This window comes from Lepisma saccharinum, chromosome 4, assembly GCF_977018435.1.
Source record: "Lepisma saccharinum chromosome 4, izLepSacc3.1, whole genome shotgun sequence".
NCBI lineage: Eukaryota > Metazoa > Arthropoda > Insecta > Zygentoma > Lepismatidae > Lepisma > Lepisma saccharinum.
The window spans coordinates 12,491,963-12,510,213 of NC_139232.1; the positions used below are offsets into that span (position 1 = coordinate 12,491,963).

The 18,251-nt window shown below is 38.4% G+C and overlaps 1 protein-coding gene across 1 annotated transcript; it reads right to left on the minus strand.

Moving 5' to 3' along the window:
- Positions 1–15,858: 15,858 nt before the first annotated feature.
- On the minus strand, positions 15,859–17,265 carry LOC145986850 (uncharacterized). The gene has a single exon (XM_083121323.1). The coding sequence runs from the start codon at positions 17,263–17,265 to the stop codon at positions 15,859–15,861; it is 1,407 nt and encodes a 468-aa protein (XP_082977449.1).
- Between the last annotated feature and the right edge of the window lie 986 nt (positions 17,266–18,251).

The window sequence follows — 18,251 nt, forward strand, 5'->3', positions numbered from 1 at the left end:
TAAACCAATCCAGATACTCCTTTTTGCCATGTACATTTCACCTGGAGCAAGGTGCAAAACCGTAATCATCAGGTATTGTTATTTTTACAAAAGGTAGGAAGTTCAAAGCACCAGGGACCTCACAAGAAGGGAGTGACAAAGAAAAACCAAACATATATTCCACCCATACACGTCCTGCGATACACCTCAAAGGTTTCTACAGGCCGAACAAGAATAAAGCAAAATAAAAACGAAGCCCAAATAAAACGCAGGCAGAGAATATGGAGGTGCTGTAACTGCTTGAAACGCGGTTTATTTAAGCCCGCATCAAGTCTCATTTCCTATGCACTGTCTTCTCCTACTTGATTCATTGCCTTTTGGTACGAAGGCCCCAACAATGAATGCCACCCTTTGACGACACTTCCAAAGCTAAACCACTGTTAGCAGCCTTTTATAATGTCCCTCTTCAATGCTCAGTAGCTTGCAAGATGCAGCTTCCTTGCAGAGGACAGGCAAAAATAGCGAGGATGGGTACTTCTAGATCTGGGCGACGTAATGTGTTTTATGGTGGCAGGTAAGTGTTGACTGCACCATAAATGTCAGTGACGTGAAATATGTATGATCTGGAAATAACTGCCTTCGTAAGACTGATGTATATGTAGGAAGAATGTGGCTGTGTTGGCTTTCTTTTGTGGCAGGAATATGTTAAGTAACGGGAAGAAAGAGACAAAGAAGATATTATATATCTGTGACCTGAGTGCAAAAAAAGCACATGTTCACGAGAGAAAATTCATTCAATATCCACAGTTCTACTCATGGATGCACCATCAACCTAAGAACGATACTGCAATTGACATGATAAAGGTTATATAAATATTTAAAATAAAAAATATATAAATATTTTTATATAACCTTTCTAAAAGGTTATATAAATAAAAACGAATATTTTTTTAACGACAATTATGGATAGAGATGTGTGACTGCTTTGTATTGGTTGTTGTGCGCGAAGTGGAAATTCCTAGGTCTGGGATGCTTGTTGGAGTTTGGGTATAGGTTGGGGGATACTTGAATTGTTCAACATGGACAACGCAGTAGGTGGATGGGTGCTTATGCAAATATTTCTCGCTGTGGGGAGATGCCTTATGAAAATTACCTAACCGGGGGACAGGGCCCGGGGGTAATCAAATTTGGGCCACTAGGCTATCCTTGGTTTTGGGTCCTGCCGACATTATTATTATTATTATTAATAGTTTTGCTATCATGGTACTTTACTTCCACTAATTGTATGGTCTATATTAGTAACACTTGTAAACTTTAAAAAATAAACATATATCTGATTAAAAATTGTTCATTAAACTTTGATAACATTCAGCTAAAACTGTCTCCTAGAAACGTCTTGCTTCAACCTTCTTTCATGAAATAAGAAAGTAAATGGACTTGACTTGTTTTATTTTGCTATTATCACAATATTAAGAAATGTTAATAGTCGATGGTCTTCGTCACTTCTGCCCTTTCAGCGTCTCATTTTTGTGTGGACTCCTGAGCTTGAGACTCCCAGGCTATAGCCTACGATAGCCTAGGGAGACGGAGGCTGGCCATGAAAATACCAGAAATCGCATTTATTTAAAAAGAACTATCGATTTCGTTTTGTTAAGAAAATAAAGCAGATTTATCATTTGAATCTGGGTAAAGGATTACCACGGCGGGATCTTTGAAAATTATAAGTAAAGAATTAGCGAGATAGAAACAAAAAAATCAAATTAAGAAAATTAATCGCGGAATTGATATTGTACGGTAAGTGGTAACCATTCGAAAAGCAGAAGAAATACAGTACAAATATAACATCAAATGAATGAAAATATGTTTTCAAGTATTCAACTGGTTTCTTTATACCTCTTTTGCAGTAGTTTCATATGTGTTTCTCTTCCCGACGTTATACTGAACGCAACTCCAACTGGCGGTTGACCTTGATGGCTATTTCCGGCGCGTCCTGTCCCTCAATCATTTTTGGAGGCATGTGGTCCGATGGGTGTCAACAAACTAAGTTGCGAAGTAAAAGCTGAAAGGATCACATCGCTCTCCCGAAGCAACGTTGCCAAGCGTACTTCTGCTTTTGCCAGCTGTCTTTGTATGACTGTGTGTCCGCTTGCATTCCGACCTGTGGGTGGTGCTTCCGGAAAGTTCATCGTGCAGAACCACGTGTGCAGTTCAACCCGCTGATTTCTGGTGCTGACCGATAAAACTCTTTCTCGCTTTACAGTACTTTTGGCAACATGTGTTTCGTCCCGCGAACAACGTTCAGTACCTTGTGTCTCGAAAATGCCCGATCTCAGTCGAAGTTTCCCAGCTGCCAGTTGGAGTTGAGTTCAGTATAACCAGTTGGAATTGAAGTTTTTTTCTGGCGAGGTTAAATAACAAAAATAAAACTAGAAATATAACATTTAAATGAATGAACTGATGTGCTTTACGCCTCTTCAGCGATTTTCTTTTCTTTCTTTCTATTTTCTTTTTCAGTACTGACCTTCAACAGAATAACTGAATTCAACAGCTCTCTCCTTCCTTACTACTATTTTTTACTACGCAATACAAGTTTTCTCGGAAAACCAGTTAGGATAAATCTGCGTTTACTTCAAAGGATAAGAGCAGTGTATGTTTTCGAAATATAGTTCGCTATTTATTAACGCCTGAAAGATAAACTTATATGAAAATATCGCAGAAGAGGCATAAAGCACATCAGTTTATTCGTTTAAATGTTATATTTCTAGTTTTATTTTGGTTATTTAACCTAGCCAGAAAAACTTCAATTCTTACTTTCAATTATTTTTTTTAGTTTTAAACTCCACTTTCTGCACAGATATACTATTCGGGATTGGACCTACAGATTAGTGTGGGATCCGAACCAGTATGTGCCTCCACCGGATATTGAACCCGGGACCCCTTCATTACAAGATGACACTACGCCATCGGGAAGGCCAATACTTTCAATTCCTTACTAGTTTTTACAATTTTGAATTGTATAAATTAGTAAAGTAAAGGGACCTTTACGACATTTACCTTGTGGTTTATTAAAATATCTACTAATTTTTAATTGAAACTACTTCTTGTCTTTTCGTTTTCTATGAGTGAATATCTTTTTTGGTAATTTGTAACTTCTAACTCGGTGGAATAAATAGTGTCATTATTAGTTTACGCGTAAGAAATGTCATACTTGATAGATATATTCTTTAGCAAATATTAAAAAGAAATTAATCAAATTCAAATATTGTACGTTCTTCGATGCTTTAAACAGTGATGAAGGGAATTTTGGTTTAGGAAAATAACTAATTCAACACGATATTTGTAACAAAACAAATGTAAAACGTAATTTAAATTGTTGGAAGGGGAAGACAGAAAAAGCACACTGGTCCCTTTCTTGGGAATTTCTGTGCCTTTCGGACATGAATCTTCAGCAGGAGCATCAAATGTCAAGAACCAAATGCCAAATAAATAAGGAATGGGCTGCTACACAGTGTTCGGGAATCAAGTGTGTTACTTTGAATGACACGAATGACAGAGTCGTAATTCTAACGCATCGCGGTGAAGATTATCCAGATGACTTCTAACAGTACCACATCTCGTATCCGCGCATAAAATTCGGTCTTTTGGACTGCTGCATCAAGCCCGTCTTTGAATCCCTCGGAAATACGGTGAGAAAAAAAAAAAAAAGTAAATAAAGGTTTAACTTAAATATTGCTTCTTCCGGAACACGGTACTTCTATCTAATCTGCCTCTACGTGATAAAAACATCTCCAATCTCTCTCTCAAAATAGGGAATTGGTTTGATAGATTCAAGAAGATATTGTATGTAGTCCCTTCCATTTCCATCTGTCAGCTGCATATCTAGGGAAGAAATTCAATCATGGGGACTTCCGATTTAAAAGATGGCGTACTGATCGCATGATTTACTAGGAGGAATATGCACAACCGTTAGCTTGAAATGAACGGAAAATCCCCGTAGTTCAATGCACTATCCTGGTGCGACTTTTGTAATATACGATGCAATTGCGACCAGGTTTCAATATGCTCACTACATATGCGACAATAAGAAGAAAACCCCAGGAGAATCAACAGGGAAACGAAATGTACAACCCAGTCAAACGCTTTGATTTTTCCTTTCCGACTTGTAAAATATGGCTTTCATAACTTATAATTGCTTTATCTGATTGTCCCCATTGTTACACCCTTACAACTGTAAATCGTGATCAGCACGTATAAAGCTTCGTTTTATTGCCTCCGAAGGTGTCATAAAGAGGGAGCTGGAAGAATTACGGAGGTCTTTGAAGTTGTCGCGAGGCGAAATGAGGCAAAGGAAGGACAGTGAGGAAGTTGGAAAAATTCCGTTCCAACAAAGTTGCCGGAGTGGGAAGAAAATAATTCACTTGCAAGACGACAATGTAACTACTACGCGAAAAAAAAAAAAAACCTGACAATTTGATGACACTGCCTCGTACTATTCTGACGTTTCTGTTTCGAGTGGGCTAAAGACATCTAGCTTTTCAAAACTTCAAACAATACCAATTATCCGATCAAGCACACACTTTTTTTTTTAAAAAAAATCATTTTGCGTCGTTTTTCCTCATTCCTAGTTTAAGTGGGGTGGTGAGAATCAATAATGATTTGACCAAATGGATGAGGAAGAAATGAAATTAAACGTCCACGTTTTACCCAGGTTTCTAACGTGAGACCACGACTTCGTATTGCAAGACACATCCTCTACTAACGTGCGATCATTAATGCATCTAGAGACACAATATGATTGGTTTCTATTACAGGGTGGCTACTCTAGGACCATGATAAAATTCAAGTATAATTCCCGGTTTTCAAGGCGAACTTTCCAAAAATTCAAGCAAATGTTTTCTCTATTTCAACCTTACGTATTACCGCCTCTCAACATCCACACACAAATATCTTAATAATATAAAGGATCTATGTGATTGCAACATCCAAAAATTATAATTCAATTAAACGGTATACGTAATATAATTAAAATATTTAATTTAAGGTGCTGAGTTTCTAATTACAATCAGAGGCGCAACCACGAATTTTTGTCTGAGCGGGCGGGGAGAAAATGCCAGGATAAACGTACTAATGCTACCAATAATAATAATAACAATAATAATAATAATAATAATAGTGTTAATAATAATGTTATTATTATAACATTATTATTATTATTGATTTGTTTTATTTTACTTCGCTTCTTGTGCCACGTTTGGCTAATATGCGAAGATGGGGATGAGTGATATGATGAAATTGATGAATGGACAGTCATGCCCAAACCGGGATTCGAACCCGCCGGGACCAAAATTGTTGTTGTTGTTATTATTATTAGTAGTAGTAGTATCAAAGACGTTATTATCCTCGTAAATTATGCAAAAGGGGGTTAGAAGTTGGTACTAAAGCATTTGTGTTCGAACAAACTATTTCAAATATTTTTTCAACACATGGCACAGTAGTTCGGATCCCACTTTAAACTGTAAGTCCAGTCCCGATTATCCTTTCTGTTGATAAAGTGGACTTAAAACCACAAATCAATAAATCAATTTTACAACATTTTTTTAAAATGTAGATAGTTCGGCGCCCAGGGCCGACTCCCGCCGCCCCCTTGCTATGCTTATAAGCTTCATAAGACTTAGAAAAGGAGGAATTGCGAGCGAAGCGAGGAAGAAAATTTTACGAAAAGAATTTTTATTTGCATAAAATGTGAATAGGATTTGTATAAAAAAGGTGTAATTTCTCACGTCTACGGAGAAAAATTCAAGTAGAATTCACGCATAATTCCCGGAGCAATTAATTCACGCATAATTCCCGGAATTCAAGGAATTCCAGGTGAGTAGCCATCCTGTATTAGCGCTTCAAGATTTATTATTTGGTTTATTTGGCCTCTTTACTGCAACTTTTAACTAATCGCGAAGATAAGGATGAGTGATACAAAGGGTTGATTGATTGATTTGGTTTGTTTTACTTTGCTTTTCTGCCACTTTTAGCTAATCGCGAAGATGAGGATGATATGATGAAAGAACACTCACAAAGAACACCCACGCCCTGGCCGGAATCTGAACCCGGGACCCCGAGCGTAGTAGCGTGCTGTCCTAACCACTCCGCCACGGAGGTCGGCTGATATGAAGGAACACACACCAAAACACCCATGCCGGGATTGGAACCTGCAACCCCTGACGTCCTAGCGCGCTGTGCTAACCACTTCGCCACGGATGTCGGCTGCTTCAATATTTTAAATGCGAACATTTAAACATTGTGTCCAGCTTAAAAGCAGTTCTAAACTGAAATCTATGCGATCTTAAAACGCAAATGTCTGTTGTTTTAAGTCAAGGAAAAGTATTAAAAATTCCAAATCAAATAGTTTAATCGGAACTGAGCATACAGTTTAACGTGGGATCAGAGTCAATGTGGCTCCCTTAGGGATCAACTCCGGGGCATCTTGATTACAACGCGACAACGTTATCGCTATGCCATTGGAGAGGCCCATGAATGAATGTAAAGGTAAGTGTAAAATTGGTTGTTTCAGGAATATGAGGCTCTCCAGTTCGGATACTAGATTGATTGAGTTAGTGTTTTAAGTCCACTTTTATGCACAGTAAGGGTAATTGGGACCGGACCTACAGTTTAAAGTGGGATCAGAACCACTGTATGTCTCCACCTGGAATCGAACCCGGGACCCCTTGATTACAATGCTACGACGCTACCACAACGCCATAGGGAGGCCCTCGCATACTAGAGAATTGTCGTTTGGTGGCTGCATCAACGTTGTATTTCTATAGGTCTTACTTTGCGTCGCTGTTTTGCCACACTTGACTAATCGCAACGATGAGGACAAATGGCTATTAGATAAAATTTATGAAGGAACGATCCAAAACACGGCAGCACAGGAAACGGAACTCGAACCTCACAGAAAATTGTAATGAAAAAAAGGTCCAGAAGCAAGAGCCTTCATCTGCAAGAATCCCAGTTACAGATTGTCCTACGTTGGGGAGGGACCCGTGAGTCCCTCCGTAATAATCGCCCCTCAAACCAATGTATTTTGTCTGTTTTGAAAAGTTCACTATTTTACATCACGTTTCTACTTCATTTGGTTAATCGTGATGTTGTGAAACAATTCCGGGACTTGAACTCAGAATCTTTGGTGATGAAATTGTTAGTTGATAGAACAACACACCACGCAGCAGGTTCTTTGAGCAGTGAATATACGTATGTTTTTGGTTGTGTGTGGTGGAGTGGGGGAGATAACAAAATAATAGCTAATACCACTACTACCCAAATAAGCTAAATGGGGAGAGTGAAGATCAGTGAAAGGGGGATACTAAATAAATAAAGCTAAAGAGAATGTAGGAATGTAACTCTTAGTTAAGAGTTTAGTGAAATAGTGCAAGTCTAGTGAAAGTAAGGAAAATGAAAGACTGTGTTTGTGAACTCCTAAGCTGTGCGAAGAGGAAGTAGACTGAGAGGAGGAGGGGTTAGGGATAATGCACTAAGATTTCCATTCTTGTATGGTATGCACAGCTGTATAGGCTCATACTTGAAAGTAAATTCTATTCTGTTCTACACATGATCCATTGTCCCCACGATAAAAGCTGTTTATGCATTACACAGTTCCTATAGTAAAGAAAAGGAAGAATTTGGTTAAAGTAAATGCTTTGAAAGTTCACCTAAGCACAGAACCTAATCGAGATTGAATCTATTCTGCCAAGTAGCATCGGAATCATTCAAATATGTATCTGGGTCCCTTCACAAGTCAGTTACCGGAGATCAAGCAACGTTGGAAATGTAAACTAAAAATAAATAATGGCCCCATTTGCAAAAATCTCGTTGGGGGAAACAGATTTCACTTTTCTTATCTACATTGGGAGTAAAGGATGAAGTAATGTCTATAAATAAGGACATTTTTTATTGTGTTCATCGACACACGATTATATCATTAAATGAAACTCGCCGATGGGATGGAGGAGTATTTTGTATTCTTAAATTAATTTTCCGTTTTCTGTCTCTTACGGCTAAACGCAACGACAACGACGAATGACGATTAGATTAAATTGATAAATGCTATCCATCCCTGTCCAGGCCAGGACTCTTGCCTGGAACCTTTGATGACGAGACTGAATTAATAGCTCAACGCACTCGGCTTCCAAGGCGACAATGAATCAAAACTATGGGGAAGTGGACGAAAAATTATCACAAATACCAAGCGTATTTTATCAGGAATTCAACCTCAAAACGCGGTAATGACAATTAATACTCCCCGTTTGATAAAAGAAAATTGGTTTTATGCACAGATAGGATGATCTGTACTGGGACTACAGTTTAAAGTGGATTCAGAAAAAATATGTCCGAACTCCGGACAGTGTTTATCGGTACAGATGTCAACCATCCAAGGTTTGCCTGGATTCGAAACTACCCTCTTATTATGCGAAGCGCCTTGCTATTCTCAATTGAGCCCAACGATAGCATGTACTTCTACCACCCCTGCAAAACAAACAAAAAATATTACTAATTCAAATGAAATAAATATCACTGGATAACATATATTAGACTACAAATAAAAATGACTACTTACATCTGAGTCTCCGATTTGATTTTGATTGATTGATTTGGTGTTTTAAGTCCACTTTATGCACAGTAAGGCTAATCGGGACGAGACCTACAGCTTAAAGTGGGATCCGAACCACTATGAGTCTCCACCGGGTATCGAACCAGGCTACGACGCCGAGTCTTCGAAACTGATCCTTTTACCACATACAGTATATTCCGAGCGTACGAGAACAAATACTACAGTAGTTCGAACGAAAAACCACCAAAAATCACCTCTCGGATAACGAACAATCTACAACTCACTCCAAACACTAGCAAATTACCTCTGAACGCGCGCCCCGAACACAAAGCCAGGCAAAGAGAGAGACGAAATCTGGGAAGTAAATGCAGTGTAAAATAGCGCCTCATTCAAGTCTTCGTATGTAAATAGAATCTGAAAAAAATCAGTATAACTGGTATTATGATCTTGCGACAAATGCAGAATATTGCTTCGCTTCGGTGATGGCGTGTTTTCCGTCCGATTGCAGTGCAATTCCGCCTAACAGAGGCTTTCTCAACTTGCCCCATTCACCTCCAATGCACGCGGGCGCTCGATTCTTCACTGTGAAACCAACTCGCAGGTGGATCTTGGAATTCGCTTTTCTTTCAGTTGACCTCGAGCGCTCATGATGTTGAACTGCATTTCCTTCGATAACACTGATGTTATCCGTAGTACATATTATTTTCCTTTAAACAGCCAAGAGACTGTAGGAAGTTAAAGTTGCGATGCGTGCGTAAACAGCACACACGCCAAAGTTTGTCGATATCCACTTTATGCTCAGATAAGCTAATCGAGACTTATACAGTTTAAATTGGAATCCGAATCACTGTTCAATGTGCCTCCACCGGGAATCGAACCCGGGGACTCTTGTTATAGCATTTCCACTACAGACCTAAGGGAGAATTCACACCATAGCGGCATGACAGGCCGCACAAGCCTATCTTCGATTGGTGAAATCCCCAAGTGACACGTGTCGCCTGTCGCTTCGGTGTGAATTCTTCCTAACCCTCTGCTGGGCACGTGGGATCTCTTGAGACCGCACTATTTTTTTCAAGGGTAACGACTAAATTATATATACCTGTGTCACCAATGGTTGAAATATCTTATTTTGATTCATTTTTCTATAGCTTCGTCATATTATAACCGGAAAAACTTTTTTTTTCTTTTTTTTTCGATAATTGGTCCTAAATATAATGCCACTTCGTACGGGCACTTGGGGCCTTTGAGGACCCCAGTTATTGTTCTTATAAAGTTTATTCTGTATGACATATCTTACTATAATAAAATGCATTTAATGTGAAAACACGTATTTGAATTACAGTAATGATTTGCATGCAATTTTCAATTTTCTTAAAACATAAAGTTGGGGGTTTAAAAGACCCCAAGTGCCTATCCACGTATTATTTCCAACGTGCCCAGTAGAGGGCTAAGGGAGCTTTGAGACCAGAAAGCAGCCTTCACAAATAAACGCAACCTTTCTTACTGAAATGACGCGACAAGCTGCACGTGTCGCTCGGACTGGGTCGTTTTATCAATATCGTGCATCGTGTCGCCTCGGTCTGTTGATAGCGTAGGGGAGAGCGGGGCAAGTTGATACAATTTGAGAGTTTGATTTTTTCTTTTTTATGTTGCTAGCAAGAAAGTAAAACATGTTACTACTCGATAGCTTAACTCTTTACCTTTATAAAAAAGCACATAAAAATTTCACGGATATAATTTGTAAGCTGACGAGAACCTAATTAGTAACGCAGGACGCAACGTCTCAACTTGCCCCGTCGTAGGGAAAGTTGATACTGGTATGGGGCAAGTTGATACTAATTTGAAGTAGGTTGATAACGATGTGGCATAGTTTGATTAAATAAGACAAAATACAAGAAAGTAATTTTTAATTAAAGTTCAGTATTCAGGAAAAGCATACAAACATGAACAAAATATCGTATCATGATGGATAGCCTACATGCAGACAGTCACTATCACTTTCTGTTATGCACATATCTTATTTACATTGCACACAGGTGTACATAGAACTATCGTATCCGCATTTTAAGTTAGCCCATCTACTGCAGAAAATGCATTGTATCCATTTTTGACCAGGATTAGAAGCTGAAAATGGTTCGAGGCACATTAGGCACAAGCTGTCTTCATCTTCTGACTCTGACTGAATTATTCTTCAAATATTTCCTGTTTGGTATTTTCTTCTTTTGACCTTGAGTTTCTCTTTCGGTCGGTCCATTATTTATTTTCTTACTACTATTATTTGCTGACTCCCTTTTAATTTTTTTGAAAGAATGGCACAATCTTTTTTAACTCTTTCTGATCTCAATAATTTATTGTTAACTCTTGTTCGAGCTTCATTTTCTAATCTGTTCTTCACTGGTGTGTCTGTAAGAATTGACGATATCATTCGTTGTTTCCCTTTTCCATTTGCTTTTCGTTCTCCAGCCTTAGGGTACGGACGTAACTCTTCTGGGCTTACTGACACACGATGCAATTCTTGATTGTCACTGCTGGTGGAAGGAGTGGCTTCCAACCCCAAGACGTTGGTTTCAGAGATTCTACTTCCATCAGGTAAACGATCTTGCTCATTTTCTTCGGTCATTGGTCGATCAGTTACGGAACATGATAAATAATCTTATTTAGTAAAAATATCTGGATTGAATGGCATGATTCCCGTTGATTGAAAGCCTGATATAATAGTTTTTGGTATTAAAGCATTGGGTAGTGAACTACTAACGACTCCTGGTATGTCGTATATAGTAAAGGTCTTCCCTGGATTGCTGGTCATCCAACTGTCAATTGCTGCAAAATAAACTTTTTAAAAGGCCCTTAAACCGATCTGTCCAGGGGTTGGAGTTTATGGGAAGTATGAGGCGGAAATGAGAACATAATGATCACGTTGTCCTTGCAGAAATTAAACACTTCAATCGACAAATGAGAATCATGATTGTCCAGTATCAATAGACATGGGTGATCTTTACTTGCCTTCACGTGGCTCTGAAAGTGTTTCATAAACAGCAAAAATGAAGACGCTGTCATCCATCCTGTGGGATATGAAGTTCCAATACAACCACGGGGTCCGCTCTGAATAAAGTGATCTTTTTAAAATAGACTCTTGGAAAACATGAACATTGGGGGCACGGAGTTTCCAATTGCATTTACGGCAGAGGCAAGTGTTACAATTGTGCCCCTTTCTGCTGACGTTGCCTTGGCTACTTGACGTACACCCTTTTCTCCAACGATTTTCCCAGGGCGCTGAACAGTGTGAAGACCTGTTTTATCGGGGATCCAAATATATTTGCTCTCAAATGTGTACTTCTCCAGAACAGCTTTTAAGTTATTGAAGTCTAGGATGCCTTTTCATGTATGCAGTAAACCATTCTTTCGAGGCAATTTTATTATTTATCCAAGTGTCAGGAATTTTCACCTTGTTAGCTATTGCTAATTCATATGCGAACTCTCTCATGGTTTTAGGCGTCAAACCATAGTAGATACTTGAACAGTGGACAATGTATTCCTTTAGTTGCAGTTCTAAATCTTCACTGAAGACCTGACGATGTTTGGATTAACCCATTCGCATTTTGGTATCCTCACTTTGGTTTAGTTCTTTTTTTCTTTTTATACCTCATAAGAGTCATTTTGTCGATTCCATATCTCTTTGCGGCTTCTCTCAGTGACAAGGTACCATTCTTGACATCGGCGTAGGCTTTCCTAAACGTTTCAACTGGTATTTCTCCACGACTGGTCTTTTTGACGTAATCCCGGACCATTTTCTGTAAACAAAAAAACAAAAAAATAATTAGAAGCAGCTGGGGTAAGGTGATGCACCGTATCAACCTAAATTCTGCCGTATCAACTTCCCCAACCGGCGCCATTTTCATTAACGAACTATAGCGTACTACAGACAACAGAAAAACAAACAACAATAACCGAGTTTTCTTACCTTTTAGTGGCACAACACACATCCACCAAGACAAAATAATTCACAGTTCATGTAAGCCTACCAGGAGACTTCAAACAACATCCAAAAAAGTTACTTTACACCCTGAAATATACACTTGGTCGGATAACTTCGCGCACAAAATTGTTCGTTAGCCATGCACACGTTCAGACAATAGGGACTGCTGAACGACGTCTTCTGTTTAACGGACATTACCCAGCGAATGCGCGTTCCCTCGTAAATGGCAATGTATCAACTTGCCTCCCTCTCAACTTGCCCCGATCTACCCTATGCGTAATGAATGCTTTCTTTACAGACTCGTCTCGCTTGTCTCTTTGGTGTGAAACCCCCCTGTCGGCGGTCGCGTGTCGGTTGTCGCTTTGGTCTGAGAGCTCCCTAAGGGTGCCTTAATTTCCGAGCCCGAAAAGTGTATGTCTGTTCTCTGTTTTCATCTAATCACCATCTGCCCTAATCATAACTATGAATCTAAAAGAATGAACAAACGCAACGTTACACAACCACAAAAAAATTCATTACCTCTTCCTGTTTACAAACATGTTTTTATTAAGCGGGAGAAGTGAAGGATTTACAATAACTTGGCATGTAAACGAAATAATTAACACAGATTCTAAAATATAATTTGGAAGCTCTACGCTGTCATTTCCGATTATTACATGCTCCTAATAAACAATATGCATGAAATATTTGATAGCTTTGACTTCAAGAAACATATACGGAACATACTACAAGACTTAAAAATATGTAGAATACTAAATGAAAAAAATAGTACAAAGTGGAAACATACCCGGTCTTTTTGTTTTCATTGAAACAAGTAGGGCCTTCATCAGCACCGGCAGCGTAACCCTAAAAAAAAGGAGAGGAAAAAGAAAATTATTATCCTGGTTACAGTACCAGTCGCCAACCCTCATTATCTTGTAATTAATTCAGTTTCCATGAAGGTCCGCAAAAAGATGCTGACCCATTAAATTGCACTACTGACGCTGCAAAATGTAGATCCAGGAGATTGCCAGAAGAATTTTAACCACTTTGAAACATGACAGTAACGTAAAAAGATGAGTATTTGTTGTTATTGTTACTATTATTATGCACTCCTCACAAAAAGTAAAAGTTTAGAATATTGTTATGTTAGACAATAGGTGACAGACGCGGCCTTGGAATGCAACAACACATGGTATCTGTCTGGTTGGCGTTCTCGTTTTTTCGCCGACATATGCCACAGTGTCCATCACCTATTGTCTAATATAATAATATTCCAAATTTGTTGTGTCTAATGTAACAATATTCCAAACGTTTTGTGAGGAGTGTATTACTGCTACTATATCAAATGTATACCAAAAAGCAACGCTACCTAACTTTAATGTGATGACATTATTGCAATAATTCACAAATTTTATGTTATTCTCGTGAGATTTCAGTAAGATACAAAACAAATACTCCAGGATGAATGAGAATTATTATTTTATCATAATCATTAAATTTTCGACAAAGTGTTAATGAAGCATAGTTCATACCTATATCTGAGAAGAATGGTTAGAAAAACATACTTGGATTCGTATCCCGGTTAATGTATGTTGTTTCCTTGCATTTTTACAATCACTGATTCGCAGTAGCGGCGATTGGGGGGGTAGATGCCCCCTCACTTTTTGCCACTTTTGCCCCCGCACTATGCTAAACCTTATCTACAAATGGAAATGCCCCCCCCCCCAAGTTTTGGAACCTTGCCCCCCTCCCCGGTTTTGGAACCCAATCGCCGCCACTGCTGATTGGTAATTCACTTTCATCTTTGACATTGATGTAGTGATACGAATGTATACTTTGACTTACTTGACTTATTTCCTGTTACTCCGCTACGGAGCATAGGGCCTCAACGAAGCATCGCCAACGGACTCTGTTTCCAGCCATCTTCCTTATCTCGTTCCAGGTCTTTCCTGCTTCCCATATTTCTTGCTCTATTGTCCTTCTCCAACTCATTCTTGGCCTTCCTCTCCTACGTTGTCCTTGTGGATTCCAGCTCAATGCTTGTCTCTCTATTGCCGATGGATCTTTCCTCAATGTGTGGCCAATCCACTTCCACTTTCTTCTTTTGATCTGTATTGCCACCGGTTCCTCTTGCGTACGTTTCCATAGATCTTCATTTGAGATAATATCTGGCCAATATATTCCCAGAAGTTTCCTTAGGCATCTGTTTATGAATGTCTGTAGGTCTTTAGTAATTTTCTTTGTTACTTTCCAAGTTTCACATCCATAAAGGAGAACTGACTTCACATTAGTTCTAAAAATTCGCAGCTTAGTTCTTATTGAAATTTCTCTGGCTTTCCAAACTTTATATAGCTGAATAAATGCCACATTTGCTTTCCTAATTCTTGATCTAACGTCATCTTCTGTTCCCCCTGTATTTGTCACCAAACTCCCCAGATATGTAAACTCCTTAACCTCTTCAATATTTTCCTCATTCAAGTGGAAATTTTCCATCTTTTTTACATTTGTTCTTAATGATTTCGTCTTTGTACTATTTATCTTTAAACCAACTCTTTTCCCTTCCTTATCCAAATCTCCTAATTTCTTTTCCATATTACGGTATGTGTGAGACAGCAGACAAACATCATCTGCAAAACACAAGTCTTCTAGCTGTTGGGTGAGACTCCAATTTATACCTCTCCTTTTTCCTTCCGTTACCCTCTTCATTACTTTATCAATTACCATCAGAAATATTGTTGGTGACAAAATACATCCTTGCCTTACTCCTGAAATAACTGGTATTGGATCCGTAAGTATCCCCTCATGCACAACTTGGCATGTGGAACCATCATAGGAGTTTTTGATAAGATCAATCATATGTGCTGGAATGCCATATTCTTTTACAATTGTCCACATTTTCATTCTATTTACAGAGTCAAATGCTTTCTGGAAGTCCACAAATATAAGGTACATATTAGAGAAGTATTCCATACTCTGTTCTATAATAATACGCAGTGTATTTATCTGATCTATACAGGAACGGTTGCTTCGAAAGCCTGCTTGTTCTCTCCGGATCTTTTTCTCAACACATCCTTTAATTCGGTTTAAAAGAATTCTACTTAGAACTTTACTAGGAACTGAAAGTAGTGTTATGCCTCTCCAGTTATTGCAGTTAGTAATATCTCCCTTCTTAGGTATTTTTACTAGTAAACCTCTTTTCCAATCTTCTGGTATTGATTTTGTTTTCCATATTTTTGCAAAAAGTGGTTGTAATATTTCTATTGTCATATCCATGTCTTCCTTAAGAATTTCTGGTGGAATGTTATCAATTCCAGGTGCTTTACCACTCTTTTGTTCTCTCAATGCTTTTTTTAATTTCTTCTTTTGTTGGTTCTTTAGTAGTTATTTCATCTTCTATTTCATATTCTGGCATTTCTTCCGGTATTTCAAGCAAATCTTCTGTCCCTTCTATGGTTTGGTTTAATACTTCTGAAAAATGTTCTTTCCATCTATTGAGCTGATTTTCCTTATTCGTAAGGAGTACTCCATCTCTATTTCTCACTGGGCGATTCCGTATGGTTTTCTTTTGAGACAAGATCTTTGTAATTTGGTACACTTCCTTCATATTTCCCTCATTTACTGCTTTTTCTGCCTTCCCTGCTAACTCACTGGTCCATTTTCTACGGTCAGCTCGCGCACTATATTTCACTTCATGATCTTTTTTCCTATATTCTTCTTGTAATTCTGCTTTCTTTTTCCTAGTTTTACACATATTAATCTTCTGCTTAATGTGTTTCCTTTCTTCTATTTTCCTCCAAGTTTCCTCTAACATCCAGTTCTTTTTCTTAGGGTTTCTATATCCCAAAACTTCTTTTGATACTGTTGTAAATGTATTTTTCACCTTTTCCCAGTGTTGTTCCACCTCATCACCATCCAGCTCCCCTAGTTCTTGATATTTGTTTTGAAGTTGCAACTTGAAGTCCTGTTTTACACTATTATTCTGTAGTTTTCCAATGTCAAACTTTGTGCTTTGTTTATTAAATTTCTCCTTTGCAGCCATAATTTTTACCCTAAAACTAGCTACCATAAGATGATGATCACTGCTAATGTCTGCTGCACGTTTACTTCTCACATCTAATAAAGATGTTCTCCACTTCCTACTTATAGCTATATGATCAATCTGATTTTGAGTTCTATGATCTGGGGATACCCAAGAGATCTTATGTATATTTTTGTGTGCAAATAGTGTACCTCCAATAGTCATTTCATTTGAGGCACACCAATCTACAAACATTTCCCCATTTTCATTTCTATCACCTAGACCATGCTTGCCAATCACTTGCTCCAGTCCAACATTTTCTGAGCCAATTTTAGCATTTAAATCGCCCATTACAATAATAACATCTTTCTTCTTAACCTTATTTATAGTGTCTTGTAATTCTTTGTAGAACTCTTGCTTTTCTTCTATTTCTGCTTGGTTTGTAGGTGCATAGCATTGTATGATGCTCACATTTCTAACCTTTGCCTGTAATCTGACCATAATTATTCGTTCAGATACAGGCTTCCAGTCCAATATACTTCGAGCAGTCTTCTTGTTTATGAGTATGCCTACTCCATTACGATGTTCATCATCTTCATTTGGTCTACCTGAATAGAGGAATGTCATACCACTAGATGTTTTCATCTCTCCAAATTCATTCCAACGCACTTCGCTCATTCCCAAGATGTCCAACTTATATTTCTCCATTTCTGCTTCTACTTGTTGCAATTTTCCTGCCTCATATAATGTTCTAACATTCCAAAACCCTACTACAGTTTTCTTTTTAAGTCCAAAGGTCGTCAACAGTTTGTCCGTCCGGCTATTTCCTCGTTTGGTTTCTTTAATAATCTATTTTAAGGGTAGTGGGTTATTGGCCCTCTGACCCCGAGTGCCATGATGGGGCTGCCATCTTTAGGCCTTGGCACTTGCCACTCCACAATGTGGGACACAGATGCAGATGTTCGCATTTGTTTGTTTGGGACTGGGTAGGAATATTGGGATAGGATATACTAGGTAAGATGGGGCGTTGCAGAACGCCTTAGTCTGGCTTCTCTTCTGAGACCTGTCCAGCATGGGTGACCCTGCTGGTAGAAAATCTACCGCTGGCATAGCTCTCAGCCTCAACAAAGCACGCAAACCCCTCCGCCCGCACGGTCAGTGCTACTTTAAGGCGGCGTTCCCTGGAGGGGATACGAATGTATAAGAGTGGTTTAAATTAACCAAACAAAAAACAAATACATACTAAGATAGAACGAGCGGTAAGTATTACGGATTATGATAGTCAAGCAATATGCAGTTGTATCTGTTCACTTTAAATCACTTTTATACACTGTGCGTTAACCAGGACTCTATTGCATAGACTATCTATAGTAAGGCATGTACCTTCGCCAGGAATCGAACTCGAAAAGCTTTGCGTACGAGAAAAAAGTGTTAACTGGAAGGTTTTCATGTTAGTATAAAAGGATATATAGGGTTTCGGTCCCTATAGAAAATATAAGAAAATATCCCTTGTAATTTGTTGTTTCTAATGAATTCCTATATTGATATTCAAACTACCATATATTTTTAATATTATAGGTTAGCGAACAATAAAAAAATAAGTACACTCTCTGAAGAACAAAACATAAATGTTATTAATGTTCTTTTTTTGTGAATGCAACTATTAATATTAAGTAGATAGGGCCCAAGGTACG

Bases quoted from the DNA above. Each gene is read 5' to 3' on its own strand.
- LOC145986850 (XM_083121323.1), bottom strand. From the start codon at position 17,265: ATGGAGAAATATAAGTTGGACATCTTGGGAATGAGCGAAGTGCGTTGG.